This window comes from Scyliorhinus torazame, chromosome 2, assembly GCF_047496885.1.
Source record: "Scyliorhinus torazame isolate Kashiwa2021f chromosome 2, sScyTor2.1, whole genome shotgun sequence".
In the NCBI taxonomy this organism is placed as follows: Eukaryota; Metazoa; Chordata; class Chondrichthyes; order Carcharhiniformes; family Scyliorhinidae; genus Scyliorhinus; species Scyliorhinus torazame.
In genome coordinates, this window is record NC_092708.1 from 22,972,010 (window position 1) to 22,989,320 (window position 17,311).

Sequence of the window (17,311 nt, forward strand, 5' to 3'; positions counted from 1 at the left end):
ATATCTATTATCACATAGTAACTTTATGGTATATTCATTATCACACAGTACCTTTATGCTATATTCATTATCACACAGTAACTTTATGGTATATTCATTATCACACAGTAACATTATGGTACATCCATTATCACACAGTAACTTTACGGTACATCCATTATCACACAGCAACCTTATGGTATATTCATTATCACACAGTATCTTTATGGTACATCCATTATCACACAGCAACTTTATGGTATATCTATGATCACACAGCAACTTTATGGTATATTCATTATCACACAGCAACTTTATGGTATATTCATTATCACACAGTAACTTTATGGTATACCCATTGTCACGCAGTAACTTTATTGTATACCCATTGTCACACAGTAACTTTATGGTATATTCTTTATCACACAGAAACTTTATGGTATATCTATTATCACACAGCAACTTTATGGTATATTCATTATCACACAGTAACTTTATGGTACATCCATTATCACACAGTAACTTTATGGTACATCCATTATCACACAGCAACTTTATGGTATATCTATTATCACACAGAAACTTTATGGTATATTCATGATCACACAGCAACTTTATGGTATATCTATTATCACACAGAAACTTTATGGTATATTCATTATCACACAGTAGTGTTATGGTACATCCATTATCACACAGCAAATTTATGGTATATTCATTATCACACAGTAACTTTATGGTATATTCATTATCACACAGCAACATTATGGTATATTCATTATCACACAGTAACATTATGGTACATCCATTATCACACAGCAACTTTATGGTAAATTCATTATCACACAGCAACTTTATGGTATATTCATTATCACACAGTAACTTTATGGTATACCCATTGTCACGCAGTAACTTTATGGTATACCCATTGTCACACAGTAACTTTATGGTATATTCATTATCACACAGTAACATTATAGTACATCCATTATCACACAGTAACTTTATGGTACATCCATTATCACACAGCAACTTTATGGTATATTCATTATCACACAGCAACTTTATGGTATATTCATTATCATACAGCAACTTTATGGTATATTCATTATCACACAGTAACTTTATGGTACATCCATTATCACACAGCAACTTTATGGTATATTCATTATCACACAGTAACCTTATGGTATATTCATTATCATACAGCAACTTTATGGTATATTCATTATCACACAGTAGTGTTATGGTACATCCATTATCACACAGCAAATTTATGTTATATTCATTATCACACAGTAACTTTATGGTATATTCATTATCACACAGCAACTTTATGGTATATTCATTATCACACAGTAACATTATGGTACATCCATTATCACACAGTAACTTTATGGTACATCCATTATCACACAGCAACGTTATGGTATATTCATTATCACACAGCAACTTTATGGTATATTCATTATCACACAGTAACTTTACGGTACATCCATTATCACACAGCAACCTTATGGTATATTCATTATCACACAGTAACTTTATGGTACATCCATTATCACACAGCAACTTTATGGTAAATTCATTATCACACAGCAACTTTATGGTATATTCATTATCACACAGCAACTTTATGGTACATCCATTATCACACAGCAACGTTATGGTATATTCATTATCACACAGCAACTTTATGGTATATTCATTATCACAACTTTATGGTACATCCATTATCACACAGTAACCTTACTTCAGTGGTAGGGAAATTACTGGAGAGAATTCTTCGAGACAGGATCTACTCCCATTTGGAAGCAAATGGACGTATTAGTGAGAGGCAGCACGGTTTTGTGAAGGGGAGGTCGTGTCTCACTAACTTGATAGAGTTTTTCGAGGAGGTCACTAAGATGATTGACGCAGGTAGGGCAGTAGATGTTGTCGATATGGACTTCAGTAAGGCCTTTGACAAGGTCCTTCATGGTAGACTAGTACAAGAGGTGAAGTCACACGGGATCAGGGGTGAACTGGCAAGGTGGATACAGAACTGGCTAGGCCATAGAAGGCAGAGGGTAGCAATGGAGGGATGCTTTTCTAATTGGAGGGCTGTGACCAGTGGTGTTCCACAGGGATCAGTGTTGGGACCTTTGCTGTTTGTAGTATATATAAATGATTTGGAGGAAAATGTAACTGGTCTGATTAGTAAGTTTGCAGACGACACAAAGGTTGGTGGAATTGCGGATAGCGATGAGGACTGTCAGAGGATACAGCAGGATTTAGATTGTCTGGAGACTTGGGCGGAGAGATGGCAGATGGAGTTTAATCCGGACAAATGTGAGGTAATGCATTTTGGAAGGGCTAATGCAGGTAGGGAATATACAGTGAATGGTAGAACCCTCAAGAGTATTGAAAGTCAAAGAGATCTAGGAGTACAGGTCCACAGGTCATTGAAAGGGGCAACACAGGTGGAGAAGGTAGTCAAGAAGGCATACGGCATGCTTGCCTTCATTGGCCGGGGCATTGAGTATAAGAATTGGCAAGTCATGTTGCAGCTGTATAGAACCTTAGTTAGGCCACACTTGGAGTATAGTGTTCAATTCTGGTCGCCACACTACCAGAAGGATGTGGAGGCTTTAGAGAGGGTGCAGAAGAGATTTACCAGAATGTTGCCTGGTATGGAGGGCATAAGCTATGAGGAGCGATTGAATAAACTCGGTTTGTTCTCACTGGAACGAAGGAGGTTGAGGGGCGACCTGATAGAGGTATACAAAATTATGAGGGGCATAGACAGAGTGGATAGTCAGAGGCTTTTCCCCAGGGTAGAGGGGTCAATTACTAGGGGGCATAGGTTTAAGGTGAGAGGGGCAAGGTTTAGAGTAGATGTACGAGGCAAGTTTTTTACGCAGAGGGTAGTGGGTGCCTGGAACTCACTACCGGAGGAGGTAGTGGAAGCAGGGACGATAGGGACATTTAAGGGGAATCTTGACAAATATATGAATAGGATGGGAATAGAAGGATACGGACCCAGGAAGTGTAGAAGATTGTAGTTTAGTCGGGCAGTATGGTCGGCACGGGCTTGGAGGGCCGAAGGGCCTGTTCCTGTGCTGTACATTTCTTTGTTCTTTGTTCTTTGTAACTTTATGGTATATCTATTATTGCACAGCAACTTTATGGTATATTCATTATCACACAGCAACATTATGGTATATCCATTATCACACAGTAACTTTATGGTACATCCATTATCACACAGTAACTTTATGGTATATCTATTATCACACAGCAACTTTATGGTATATTCATTATTACACAGTAACTTTATGGTACATCCATTATCACACAGTAACTTTATGGTCTTTTCATTATCACACAGTAACTTTATGGTATATTCATTATCACACAGCAACTTTATGGTATCTTCATTATCACACAGTATATTTATGGTACATCCATTATCACACAGCAACTTTATGGTATATTCATTATCACACAGTAACTTTATGGTACATCCGTTATCACACAGCAACTTTATGGTATATTCATTATCACACAGCAACTTTATGGTATCTTCATTATCACACAGTATATTTATGGTACATCCATTATCACACAGCAACTTTATGGTATATTCATTATCACACAGTAACTTTATGGTATACCCATTGTCACGCAGTAACTTTATGGTATACCCATTGTCACACAGTAACTTTATGGTATATTCATTATCACACAGCAACTTTATGGTATTTCTATTATCACACAGCAACTTTATGGTATATTCATTATCACACAGTAACTTTATGGTACATCCATTATCACACAGTAACTTTATGGTACATCCATTATCACACAGCAACTTTATGGTATATTCATTAACACACAGTAACTTTATGGTATATCGATTATCACACAGCAACGTTATGGTATATCTATTATCACACAGCAACGTTATGGTATATCTATTATCACACAGCAACTTTATGGTACATTCATTATCACACAGTAACTTTATGGTATATCTATTATCACACAGCAACTTTATGGTATATTCATTATCACACAGCAACTTTATGGTTTATCTATTATCACACAGCAACTTTATGGTATATCTATTATCACACAGCAACTTTATGGTATATTCATTATCACACAGCAACTTTATGGTATATTCATTATCACACAGTAACTTTATGGTATACCCATTGTCACGCAGTAACTTTATGGTATACCCATTGTCACACAGTAACTTTATGGAATAGTCTTTATCACACAGCAACTTTATGGTATATCTATTATCACACAGCAACTTTATGGTATATTCAGTATCACACTGTAACTTTATGGTACATCCATTATCGCACAGTAACGTTATGGTACATCCATTATCACACAGCAACTTTATGGTATATCTATTATCATACAGCAACTTTATGGTATATCTATTATCACACAGCAACTTTATGGTATATTCATGATCACACAGCAACTTTATGGTATATCTATTATCACAAAGCAACTTTATCGTATATCTATTATCACATAGTAACTTTATGGTATATTCATTATCACACAGTACCTTTATGCTATATTCATTATCACACAGTAACTTTATGGTATATTCATTATCACACAGTAACATTATGGTACATCCATTATCACACAGTAACTTTACGGTACATCCATTATCACACAGCAACCTTATGGTATATTCATTATCACACAGTATCTTTATGGTACATCCATTATCACACAGCAACTTTATGGTAAATTCATTATCACACAGTAACTTTATGGTATATCTATTATCACACAGCAACTTTATGGTATATTCATTATCACACAGCAACTTTATGGTATATCTATTATCACACAGCAACTTTATGGTATATCTATGATCACACAGCAACTTTATGGTATATTCATTATCACACAGCAACTTTATGGTATATTCATTATCACACAGTAACTTTATGGTATACCCATTGTCACGCAGTAACTTTATTGTATACCCATTGTCACACAGTAACTTTATGGTATATTCTTTATCACACAGAAACTTTATGGTATATCTATTATCACACAGCAACTTTATGGTATATTCATTATCACACAGTAACTTTATGGTACATCCATTATCACACAGTAACTTTATGGTACATCCATTATCACACAGCAACTTTATGGTATATCTATTATCACACAGAAACTTTATGGTATATTCATGATCACACAGCAACTTTATGGTATATCTATTATCACACAGAAACTTTATGGTATATTCATTATCACACAGTAGTGTTATGGTACATCCATTATCACACAGCAAATTTATGGTATATTCATTATCACACAGTAACTTTATGGTATATTCATTATCACACAGCAACATTATGGTATATTCATTATCACACAGTAACATTATGGTACATCCATTATCACACAGCAACTTTATGGTAAATTCATTATCACACAGCAACTTTATGGTATATTCATTATCACACAGTAACTTTATGGTATACCCATTGTCATGCAGTAACTTTATGGTATACCCATTGTCACACAGTAACTTTATGGTATATTCATTATCACACAGTAACATTATAGTACATCCATTATCACACAGTAACTTTATGGTACATCCATTATCACACAGCAACTTTATGGTATATTCATTATCACACAGCAACTTTATGGTATATTCATTATCATACAGCAACTTTATGGTATATTCATTATCAAACAGTAACTTTATGGTACATCCATTATCACACAGCAACTTTATGGTATATTCATTATCACACAGTAACCTTATGGTATATTCATTATCATACAGCAACTTTATGGTATATTCATTATCACACAGTAGTGTTATGGTACATCCATTATCACACAGCAAATTTATGTTATATTCATTATCACACATTAACTTTATGGTATATTCATTATCACACAGCAACATTATGGTATATTCATTATCACACAGTAACATTATGGTACATCCATTATCACACAGCAACTTTATGGTAAATTCATTATCACACAGCAACTTTATGGTATATTCATTATCACACAGTAACTTTATGGTATACCCATTGTCACGCAGTAACTTTATGGTATACCCATTGTCACACAGTAACTTTATGGTATATTCATTATCACACAGCAACTTTATGGTGTATCTATTATCACACAGCAACTTTATGGTATATTCATTATCACACAGTAACTTTATGGTACATCCATTATCACACAGTAACTTTATGGTACATCCATTATCACACAGCAACTTTATGGTATATCTATTATCACACAGCAACTTTATGGTATATCTATTATCACACAGCACCTTTATGGTATATTCATTATCACACAGCAACTTTATGGTATATCTATTATCACACAGCAACTTTATCGTATATCTATTATCACACAGTAACTTTATGGTATATTCATTATCACACAGTACCTTTATGCTATATTCATTATCACACAGTAACTTTATGGTATATTCATTATCACACAGTAACATTATGGTACATCCATTATCACACAGTAACTTTATGGTACATCCATTATCACACAGCAACTTTATGGTATATTCATTATCACACAGCAACTTTATGGTATATTCATTATCATACAGCAACTTTATGGTATATTCATTATCACACAGTAACTTTATGGTACATCCATTATCACACAGCAACTTTATGGTATATTCATTATCACACAGTAACCTTATGGTATATTCATTATCACACAGCAACTTTATGGGATATTCATTATCACACAGTAGTGTTATGGTACATCCATTATCACACAGCAAATTTATGGTATATTCATTATCACACAGTAACTTTATGGTATATTCATTATCACACAGCAACGTTATGGTATATTCATTATCACACAGTAACATTATGGTACATCCATTATCACACAGCAACTTTATGGTAAATTCATTATCACACAGCAACTTTATGGTATATTCATTATTACACAGTAACTTTATGGTACATCCATTATCACACAGCAACGTTATGGTATATTCATTATCACACAGCAACTTTATGGTATATTCATTATCTCAACTTTATGGTACATCCATTATCACACAGTAACTTTATGGTATATCTATTATTGCACAGCAACGTTATGGTGTATTCATTATCACACAGTAATTTTATGGTATATTCATTATCACACAGTAACTTTATGGTACATCCATTATCACACAGCAACGTTATGGTATATTCATTATCACACAGCAACATTATGGTATATTCATTATCTCAACTTTATGGTACATCCATTATCACACAGTAACTTTATGGTATATCTATTATTGCACAGCAACGTTATGGTGTATTCATTATCACACAGTAATTTTATGGTATATTCATTATCACACAGTAACTTTATGGTACATCCATTATCACACAGTAACTTTATGGTATATCTATTATCACACAGCAACTTTATGGTATATTCATTATCACACAGTAACCTTATGGTACATCCATTATCACACAGTAATTTTATGGTATATTCATTATCACACAGTAACTTTATGGTACATCCATTATCACACAGTAAATTTATGGTATATCTATTATCACACAGCAACTTTATGGTATATTCATTATCACACAGTAACCTTATGGTACATCCATTATCACACAGTAACTTTATGGTATATCTATTATCACACAGCAACTTTATGGTATATTCATTATCACACAGTAACCTTATGGTACATCCATTATCACACAGCAACTTTATGGTATATTCATTATCACACAGTAACTTTATGGTACATCCATTATCACACAGCAACTTTATGGTATACACATTATCACACAGTAACTTTATGGTACATCCATTATCACACAGTAACTTTATGGTATACACATTATCATACAGTAACTTTATGGTATATTCACCATTTACATACATTTACATAGATATTTTTGGAATTTACAGTGCGGAAGGAGGCATTTGTCCCATCGAGTCTTGCCGGCCCTTGGAAAGAGCACCCTACTTAAGCCCCACGCCTCCACCCTATCCCCATAACCCAGTAACCCAGTAACCCCAGCTAACCTTTTGGACACTCAGGGCAATTTAGAATGACCAATCCACCTAAACTGCACATCTTTGGACTGTGCTGCCTGATCACACGGTATCTTTATGGTATATTAATTATCACACAGTAACTTTATGGTATATTCATTATCACACAGTAACTTTATGGTATACCTATTATCATACAGTAACTGCACAGTAGCACAGTGGTTAGCACTGTTGCGTCACAGCGCCAGGGTCCTGGGTTCGAATCCCACTTGGGACACTGTTTGTGCGGAGTCTGCACATTCTCTCTGTGTCTGCGTGGGTTTCCTCCGGGTGCTCCGGTTTCCTCCCACAAGTCCCGAAAGACATGCTGTTCGGCGAATTAGACATTCTGATTTCACCCTCCATGTACCTGAACAGGCGCCGGAATGTGGCGACTCGTGGATTTTCACAGTAACTTCATTGCAGTGTTAATGGAAGCCTACTTGTCACAATAATAAAGATTATTATTATTAACTTTGACCCCCCCCCCCTTCCTGCACTTCTGGTTTAGCACAGGGTTAAATCGCTGGCTTTTAAAGCAGACCAAGGCAGGCCAGCAGCACGGTTCATTTCCCGTACCAGCCTCCCCGAACAGGCGCCGGAATGTGGCGACCAGGGGGTTTTCACAGTAACTTCATTTGAAGCCTACTTGTGACAATAAGCGATTTTCATTTCATTTTTTTCATTCATTCCTCCAGTAATTTTAATATACTATTCCATTCTTGTATTTTTGCTGACATGATGACAGTATGGACATCTTTATATGTGTGTTCTGACCTTCCTTCCATCATAAAGTCAAAAGTGGGGATGTTTGCGGATGTACACAGTACACAGTCAACTTTGGGAAGGACTTGGGCTTTGCATTTGCAGTACCATTTGCAAATCCTCAGATACTGAAGTAGTCCGTGTCCAATTGCAGCAAGACCTGGACATTATCCAGGCATGGGCTGACAAGTGGCAAGTTACATTCGCACCACACAAGTGTCAGGCCTTGACTATCTCCTACAAGAGAGGATCTCACCATCATAATAATCGCTTATTGTCACAAGTAGGCTTCAATGAAGTTACTGTGAAAAGCCCCTAGTCGCCACATTCCGGCGCCTGTTCGGGGAGGCTGGTATGGGAATTCAACCCGCGCTGCTGGCATTGTTCTGCATTGCAAGCCAGCTATTTAGCCCACTGTGCTAAACCAGCCCCTTTACATCACTCCTTTACATTTAATAGATTTACCATTCAATGGCATTACCATCACTGAATCCCCCACATTCAACATGCTGGGGGTTACCATTGACCAGAAACTGAACTGGACTAGCCATATTAATACTGAGGCTACCAGGGCAGGAAAAAGGCTAGGAATCCTATGGTGTGTAACTCATCTCCTGACCCCCCCAAAGCCTGTCCACCATCTGCAAGGCACAAGTCAGGAGTGTACTGGAATACTCTCCACTAAACAGGGGCTGTTTAGCAGCACAGGGCTAAATCGCTGGCTTTGAAAGCAGACCAAGGCAGGCCAGCAGCACGGTTCGATTCCCGCAACAGCCTCCCCGAACAGGCACCGGAATGTGGCGACTAGGGGCTTTTCACAGTAACTTCATTGAAGTCTACTTGTGACAATAAGCAATTTTCATTTCATTTCATTCACTTGCCTGGATGAGTGCACCCTAACAACACTCAAGAAGCTTGACACCATCTGGGATGAAGCAACCGGCTTGATTGCTCTTCCATCCACAAACATTCAAACTCTCCACCACCGTGATGCACAGTAGCAGCCATGTGTTTCATCTACAAGATGCACTGCAGTAACTCACCAAGGCTCCTTAGACAACACCTTTCAAACCCACAACCACTACCATCTAGAAGGACAAGAGCAGCAGTTCCTGGGAACACCATGACCTGAAGGTTCCCCTCCAAGTCACTCAGCACCCTGACTTGGAAATATATCTCTGTTCCTTCACTGTTGCTGGGGCAACATCCTGGAACTCCCTTCCTTTTTTTTTAGAAAATATTTTAGTAAGGAATTATGATTTTAACATTTTAAACAAAGAGATCCAACACACACAAAACCCCCACAATAACACACCCATCTTTCCCCAAGCATAAACCCTAACTATCATGGTCCATGTAGCTACTCCATCCCATGGTTCTCCCTTCATTAGATTCCCTACCCTTATTCGTCACTTCCATGCCTCCCCTTCTGGAAGTCCCTCCCTAACAGCACAATGGATGTACCTACACCTCAGGGACTGCAGCTGTTCAAGGGCAATTAACGCTGGACTACCCAGCGGTGCCCACATTCCATAAAATTATTTTTTTTAATGTGTGCCTGTATGTGTACGCATCTGTGTGCGTATGAATTTGTATGTGTTTGTCTCCTTGTGTATGTCTGTGTGTGTGTTTTTCTGTGTGTGCATGCCTGTGTTTGTGTATGTGTGCATATGTGCCTGTGTTTATCTGAATCTGTGTGTCTGTGTCTCTGGATGTGTGTATTTGTGTTTTTCTGTGTGTATGTTTGTGTGTGTGCTTGTGTGTGTACCTGTGTTTTACTGCATGTATGGTTATGTGTGTCTGTGTGTGTATCTGTATTTTTCTGTGTAATTTTATGTCTGTGTGTATTTGTGTTTATCTGTGTAGATTTGTGTGTGCCTATGTGTATATGTTTTACTGTGTATTTGTATGTGCCTATATGTGTGTGTGTGCCTGCGCATGTGTGTGTGTGAATGCCTGTGTGTGTGTGTGTGCCTGTGTTGTGTGTGAGTGTGTGCCTATGTATGCATGCCTGTGTGTGTGTGCCTGCATTGTGTGTGTGTGTTTGCCTGTGTTGTGTGTGCGTGTGCCTGTGTGTGTAGGTGCCTGTGTGTGCCTATGTGTGGGTGTCTGTGTGTGTGTGCCTGTGTGTGTATGCTCCTGTGTGTGTCTCTGTGCGTGTGCCTCTGTGTGTGTGCCTGCCTATGTGCCTGTGTGTGTGTGTCTGTGTGTGTGTGCCTGTGTGTGTGCGTGCTCCTGTGTGTGTGTTTGTGTGTGTCTCTGTGTGTGTGCCTGCCTGTGTGCCTGTGTGTGTGTGCACCTGAGTATGTGTGTGCCTGCGTATATGTGTGTACAGCTGTGTACCTGTGCATGTGTCTCTGTGTGTGTGTGCCTGTCTGTGTCTGTGTGTGTGTGCCTGTGTATGTGAGTCTGTATGTGTGTGCCTGTGCGTGCACCTGTATGTATGTGTGTGTGTGTATGTGCCTGTGTGTGTGTGTGTCTGTATGTGTGCGTGCCTATGTGTGTCTGTGTTTGTGTGTGTGTCTGTATGTGTGCGTGCCTGTGTGTGTGTGTGCCTGTGTGTGTGTCAGTATGCATGCATGCCTGTGTGTGTACCTGTGTGTGTGTGTGCTTGTGCCTGTCTGTGTGTGTGTGTCTGTATGTGTGCGTGCCTGTGTGTGTGTGTGTGCCTGTGTGTGTGTCTATATGCATGCATGCCTGTGTGTGTACCTGTGTGTGTGTGTGTGTGTTTGTGCCTGTGCCTGTCTGTGTGTGTGTGTCTGTATGTGTGCGTGCCTGTGTGTGTGTGTGTCTGTGTGTGTATTTGTGTCTGTGTGTGTGTCTGTGAACGTGTAGTGGGTCACTAACCCTTTGTTTCTACATGTGCCAGTGTTTTCCTCTCACTCTTTGTCTGGGCGTGTGGAGATCTGTTTGTTTCTGAGTGAGAGAGACTTCACACCCAATTGTGTGTTACTCTGTGCAGCTGTGTGACCCTCAGTCTGTCTGCTGCACTTTCTCTGCCCCTTGCTGTGTGAGCCGCTCCTCTCTGTGTACCAAGGTCTCTGTGTAACTACATCCCAGTCTTGATACTCTCAGAGTCTCAGTGTCTCTCTCTCTGGACCACTCTGCCTGTGTGTCTGTCAGTCCCTGGTGACTCTGTCTCCTGTCAATCTCGTCTCCCTCTGTGTAGCGTGACCGTCTCTATCTCCTTCTCTCCCTCTGTCTGACCCTCTCCATCTCCGTCTGCGGGACTTTCTCCGTCCCTCCTTCCCTGTGCCTGTGTGACTTTCTCTCTCTCTCTCTCTCTGTTCCTCCCTCCTGTGTCTGACTCACGTTGTTACTTTCTCTCTGCCCCCGTGTGTCTGACTCTTTCTCTGTGCCTCTGTCTGTCCCACTCCCAGTGTGGGAAACTCTTGCTGTGTATGTGTGTGTGTGCGTCTGCTCCGCCAGGGGTTATTATTGGGGGGGGGGGGGGGGGGGGGGGGCGGGTTCTCTCTTGCAACTTAATCCAGTGACGTTTGAAAATGGGCCGGTGTTGAAGTGCTTACTTTATGATATACGTTTGTGTTGCAGTTAAAGGCGAACGCAATCACTTTCTTACTCACAAACAGGCAGATTGGAAAGAGAGAGAGAGACTTGGTGGAAACGGCAGCCACTCATACAGTGAATGTGAGAGACAGAGAGAGAGGGAGAGAGAGAGTGGGAGAGGAGAAAAACAAAAGAGCAACATTGAGCTGATTGAAATTCACTAATAGAGGAGTCAGATTGTGAACACACTTGGAAAGGGACAGGACTAGAGAGGACTGGAGCTTTGGCTGGACAGAGTCAGATAACAGTCCACCAAAGGTTAAAAAGGAAGCGGTGTAGGAAATGACCACTGGTACACCCTCTCGCTCTGAAGAGGGCTGTGTGTGAAGAGTAAAGGGGGGAGCAAGGACCACTTTGGATTCGCCTGGGAGACGTGAGGTGTGTTCACAGGTCGGATGCTGAACATGGGACTGTTTCCCGCTCCGTGTACAATCGCTCTCCTCTCCTTAACCTTTATCGTGAACAGGTAAGAGAGACATTTCACCCTCCCTTACCTCTGAACCGCGATTACAGCCAGCCCTGGCTGAACCTTCCACATATTAAACCCCATCGTCTCCTAATAGTTTCTAGTATTTAATATCCAACATGTAATGTCCAATTTTCAATAAATTGTAAGTTTCAATGTCTAATTTTGATGATGCTATTATTCATCTAATGTTATCCAATTTCAATCATTTTAATGTTAATATTCAACATTTAGATGTTGTTTAATGTTAATATTCAGCAATTAATGTTGGTTAATGTTAATATTCAACAATTAATGTTGTTTAATTGTAATATTCAACAATTAATGTTGTTTAATGCTAATATTCAACAATTAATATTGTTTAATTTTAATATTCAACAATTAATGTTGTTTAATGCTAATATTCAACAATTAATGTTGTTTAATTTTAATATTCAACAATTAATGTTGTTTAATGTTAATATTCAACAATAATGTTGTTTAATGTTAATATTCAACAATTAATGTTGTTTAATGTTAATATTCAAAAATTAATGTTGTTTAATTTTAATATTCAATAATTAATGTTGTTTAATGCTAATATTCAACAATTAATGTTGTTTAATTTTAATATTCAACAATTAATGTTGTTTAATTTTAATATTCAACAATTAATGTTGTCCAATTTTAATTTTGAACATTTAATGTCTGATTTTGTATCTAATACAATTTCACTTATCTCCACATCATTTATTATTCATGATTCAATCTTTTTCATGATTTTCCGAGTGATTTGAATTCTATATAACTTGTGCCTCCTAATTCATTTTTCTTGTTAAAAAAAGCACAGCTATCTAATATTATTTGGATTTGTCCCATATTTTCTACAATTTGATCTAGCCCCAGCACTCGAATGCCAATTAAATTCAGATATTTGACGGTCAGGCGAATTTGCCAAGGATAGGACACTGTGTTATTATGCTAACATATTCCGCATTATCAAGTTTTACTTCTAAAATTAAAGTTACCATTGGCGCAAAACAATCTGGTTAAATGGGACACTCCACTGCGCCCGTCCCCAGATGGGATGTGTTTCGCTCTCAGAGTTGGATTATTGTGCAGATCAGTCGGAATTTATTCAGAAGTTACCCTCTGCGTGCCCTTAAACGGGGCCGTTCTCCTGGCAATGGAACCCTGAGCTCCTCGGGAATGGGATGGAGAGTTTTGCACTACACGGGAGGAAAACATTCGGCCCATCGCCCCTGTGCCAGACCTTGAAAAGAGCTGTTGGATTAACATCTCCGTTCCCCCATTGCATTCCTCTATGTTCCTTTCTCAGTTCTCGAGGCGATTCCAGCTAAACACTCAGATTAAACCAGCTTCCACCACCCTTTCACCCCCCCCCCCCCAAAAAAATCACCCTCGATCCCCCTTTATTGAGCCTCGCTCGCTTTCCTCCCACATACAGCGAGATATTGGGCTGACAGACTCCTCCTAGTTCACTGGCTTCCGGTTTTCCTCTTGCCTTTTACACCAATCTCTCAATGGGTAGCGGTCTGTCTTCCCTCTCGTCAGCCATACCCCCCCTGGTGAATTAGACTTTCCAAATTATGTCCATCTGTAATGAGGATATTTTAACTTCCCGCCCCAATCCACCTTTCCCTTAATTCTTTCTTCGCCTTTTCCCGTTGTTCAAACTTTGCTCACCAGGAAATACATTCTCAAAATAAGGCCCCCCCCGCCCCGTTCCCACTCGAACCTGTCCAAATTGACTCATTCGGGTCTTTGCATTTGAAATGTTTCCATTCCTTGTCCATTCTCCGAACCTCTCCTGTTTGGCTTGTGGCCATCTCAGGTAACTTTCACCGATTTAATATCTAACTAGAATCTGACAATCTCCATACATCCCCCCCCCCCCCCCCCCCCCCCCCCCCCGGCCTGGAACAGCCTCATTAATGGCTCCAACTCCTTGCCAGCTCTTCTTTAACCTCAGAATCGTCGCTATTGACGAAGCCACAGTCTTGAGATGATTCATTGGGAATTTTCAACTGATTCCCTCTGAGTGAGAGGGGGGTTGGGGTGGGAGTGAGGGGGAGGGGGTGGGAGTGAGGGGGGAGGGGTGGTGATTGAGGGGGGGTGGGAGTGAGGGGGAGGGGGTGGGAGTGAGGAGGGATGGGGTGGGAGTGACGGGGAGGGGGTGGGAGTGAGAGGGGGGGTGGGGTGGGAGTGAGGGGGAGGGGGTGGAAGTGAGGGGGGATGGAGTGGGAGTGAGGGGGAGGGGGTGGGAGTGAGGGGGATGGGGTGGGAGTGAGGGGGAGGGGTGGGAGTGAGGGGTTTGGGAGTGAGGGGGTAAGGGGGTGGAAGTGAGGGGGTGGGAGTGAGGGGTGAGGGTGTGGGATTGAGGGGTGGGAGTGAGGGGGGTGGAGTGAGGCAGAGGGGATGGGAGTGAGGGGGATGGGAGTGAGGGGGAGGGGTTGGAGTGAGGGGGTGGGAGTGAGGGGGAGGAGGTGGGAGTGAGGGGTGATGGGAGTGAGGGGGAGGGGGAGGGGGTGGGAGTGAGGGGGATGGGAGTGAGGGGGGTGGGAGTGAAGGGGGGGGTGGGAGTGAGGGGGAGGGGGTGGGAGTGAGGGGGAGTGGTAATGAGGGGGAGGGGGTGGGAGTGAGGGGGGATGGGAGTGAGGGGGAGGGGGTGGGAGTGAGGGGGGATGGGAGTGAGGGGGAGGGGGTGGGAGTGAGGGGAGATGGGGTGGGAGTGAGGGGGAGGGGGTGGGAGTGAGGGGGGATGGGGTGGGTGTGAGAGGGAGGGGGTGGGAGTGAGGGGGTTAGGAGTGAGGGGGGAGAGGGTGGGAGTGAGGGGGTGGGAGTGAGGCGGAGGGGGTGGGAGTGAGGGGGTGGGAGTGAGGGGGTGGGAGTGAGGGGGTGGGATTGAGGCAGAGGGGGTGGGAGTGAGGAGGTGGGAGTGAGGGGTTTGGGAGTGAGGGTTAGGAGGTGGGAGTGAGGGGGTGGGAGTGAGAGGGAGGGGTGGAACTGAGGGGGTGGTGTGAGGGGGTGGGAGTGAGGGGGTGGAGAGAGGGGGTGGGAGTGAGGGGGAGGGGGTGGGAGTGAGGGGTTGGGAGTGAGGGGGTGGGTGTGTGAGTGAGGGGCTGGGAGTGAGGGGGTGGGGGTGCGAGTGAGGGGGATGGGAGTGAGGGGGGAGGGGGTGGGAGTGAGAGGGTTGGGAGTGAGGGTGTGGGGGTGCGAGTGAGGGGGATGGGAGTGAAGGGGATGAGGTGGGAGTGAGGGGGCTGGGAGTGAGGGGGAGGGGGTGGTAGTGAGGGGGTGGGAATGAGGGGGAGTGGGTGGGAGTGAGGGGGTGGGAGTGAGGGGGAGGGGGGTGGTAGTGAGGGGGTGGGAATGAGGGGGAGTGGGTGGGAGTGAGGGGGTGGGAGTGAGGGAGGAGGGGGTGGGAGTGAGGGGGCTGGGAGTGAGGGGGTGGGGGTGGTAGTGAGGGGGTGGGAGTGAGGGGGAGGGGGCTGGAATGAGGGGGAGGGGGTGGGAGTGAGGGGGTGGGGGGAGTGAGGGGGTGGGAGTGAGGGGGAGGGGGCTGGAATGAGGGTGTGGGAGTGAGGGGAAGGGGGTGCGAGTGAGGGGGGTGGGAGTGAGGGGGTGGGACTGAGGGGGTGGAGTGAGGGGGCGGGAGTGAGGGGGAGGGGTTGGGAGTGAGGGGGTGGGGGTGCGAGTGAGGGGGATGGGAGTGAGGGGGCAGGGGGTGGGAGTGAGAGGGTTGGGAGTGAAGGGGATGAGGTGGGAGTAAGGGGGCTGGGAGTGAGGGGGAGGGGGTGGTAGTGAGGGGGTGGGAATGAGGGGGAGTGGGTGGGAGTGAGTGGGTGGGAGTGAGGGAGGAGGGGGTGGGAGTGAGGGGGCTGGGAGTGAGGGGGTGGGGTTGGTAGTGAGGGGGTGGGAGTGAGGGGGTGAGGGGAGTGAGGGGGTGGGAGTGAGGGGGAGGGGGCTGGAGTGAGGGGGTGGGAGTGAGGGGCAGGGGCTGGGAGTGAGGGGGATGGAGTGGGAGTGAGGGGGAAGGGGTGGGTGTAAGGGGGAGGGTGTGGGAGTGAGGGGGTGGGGGGGAGTGAGAGGGTGGTCGGCTGGGCGGGGGTGTAACTGGGTGTAGCTGCAGTGCGGGTGGGTGTGTGGGAGGGAGAGGGTGGCTGGGTGTGAGCTGGGCGGGTGGGAGTGAGGGGAGTGGGTGATTAGTTAGATGTGAGGAGGTGCAGTTGGGTGGGTGTGAGTGTGTGGGGGGGAATGGGGGAGGGTGTGGGTGAGTGGGTGGGGTGCTGGATGGGAGTGAGGGGGAGACTGGGTGGGAGAGGGGGTGGGGTGCTGGGTGGGAGTGAGGGGGAGACTGGGTGGGAGAGGGGGTGCGGTGCTGGGTGGGAGTTAGGGCAAGGCTGGGTGGGAATGGGGGTGGGTGTG

At 43.2% G+C, this 17,311-nt stretch overlaps 1 protein-coding gene across 2 annotated transcripts in view; it reads left to right on the forward strand.

The window, feature by feature from the left end:
* Positions 1-12,356: 12,356 nt before the first annotated feature.
* The window catches only part of LOC140386792 (protein Wnt-10a-like), a 63,063-nt gene continuing 58,108 nt past the window's right edge, over positions 12,357-17,311 (forward strand). Inside the window, exon 1 of one of the 2 annotated variants that reach the window (XM_072469499.1) lies at positions 12,357-12,883. In XM_072469499.1, the coding sequence (XP_072325600.1) occupies positions 12,813-12,883 (71 nt within the window). In that variant the 5' untranslated portion in view covers positions 12,357-12,812. Of the gene's footprint in view, positions 12,884-14,613; positions 14,718-17,311 lie in introns of those variants that run through there. The other variant, XM_072469506.1, reaches the window with a different exon arrangement.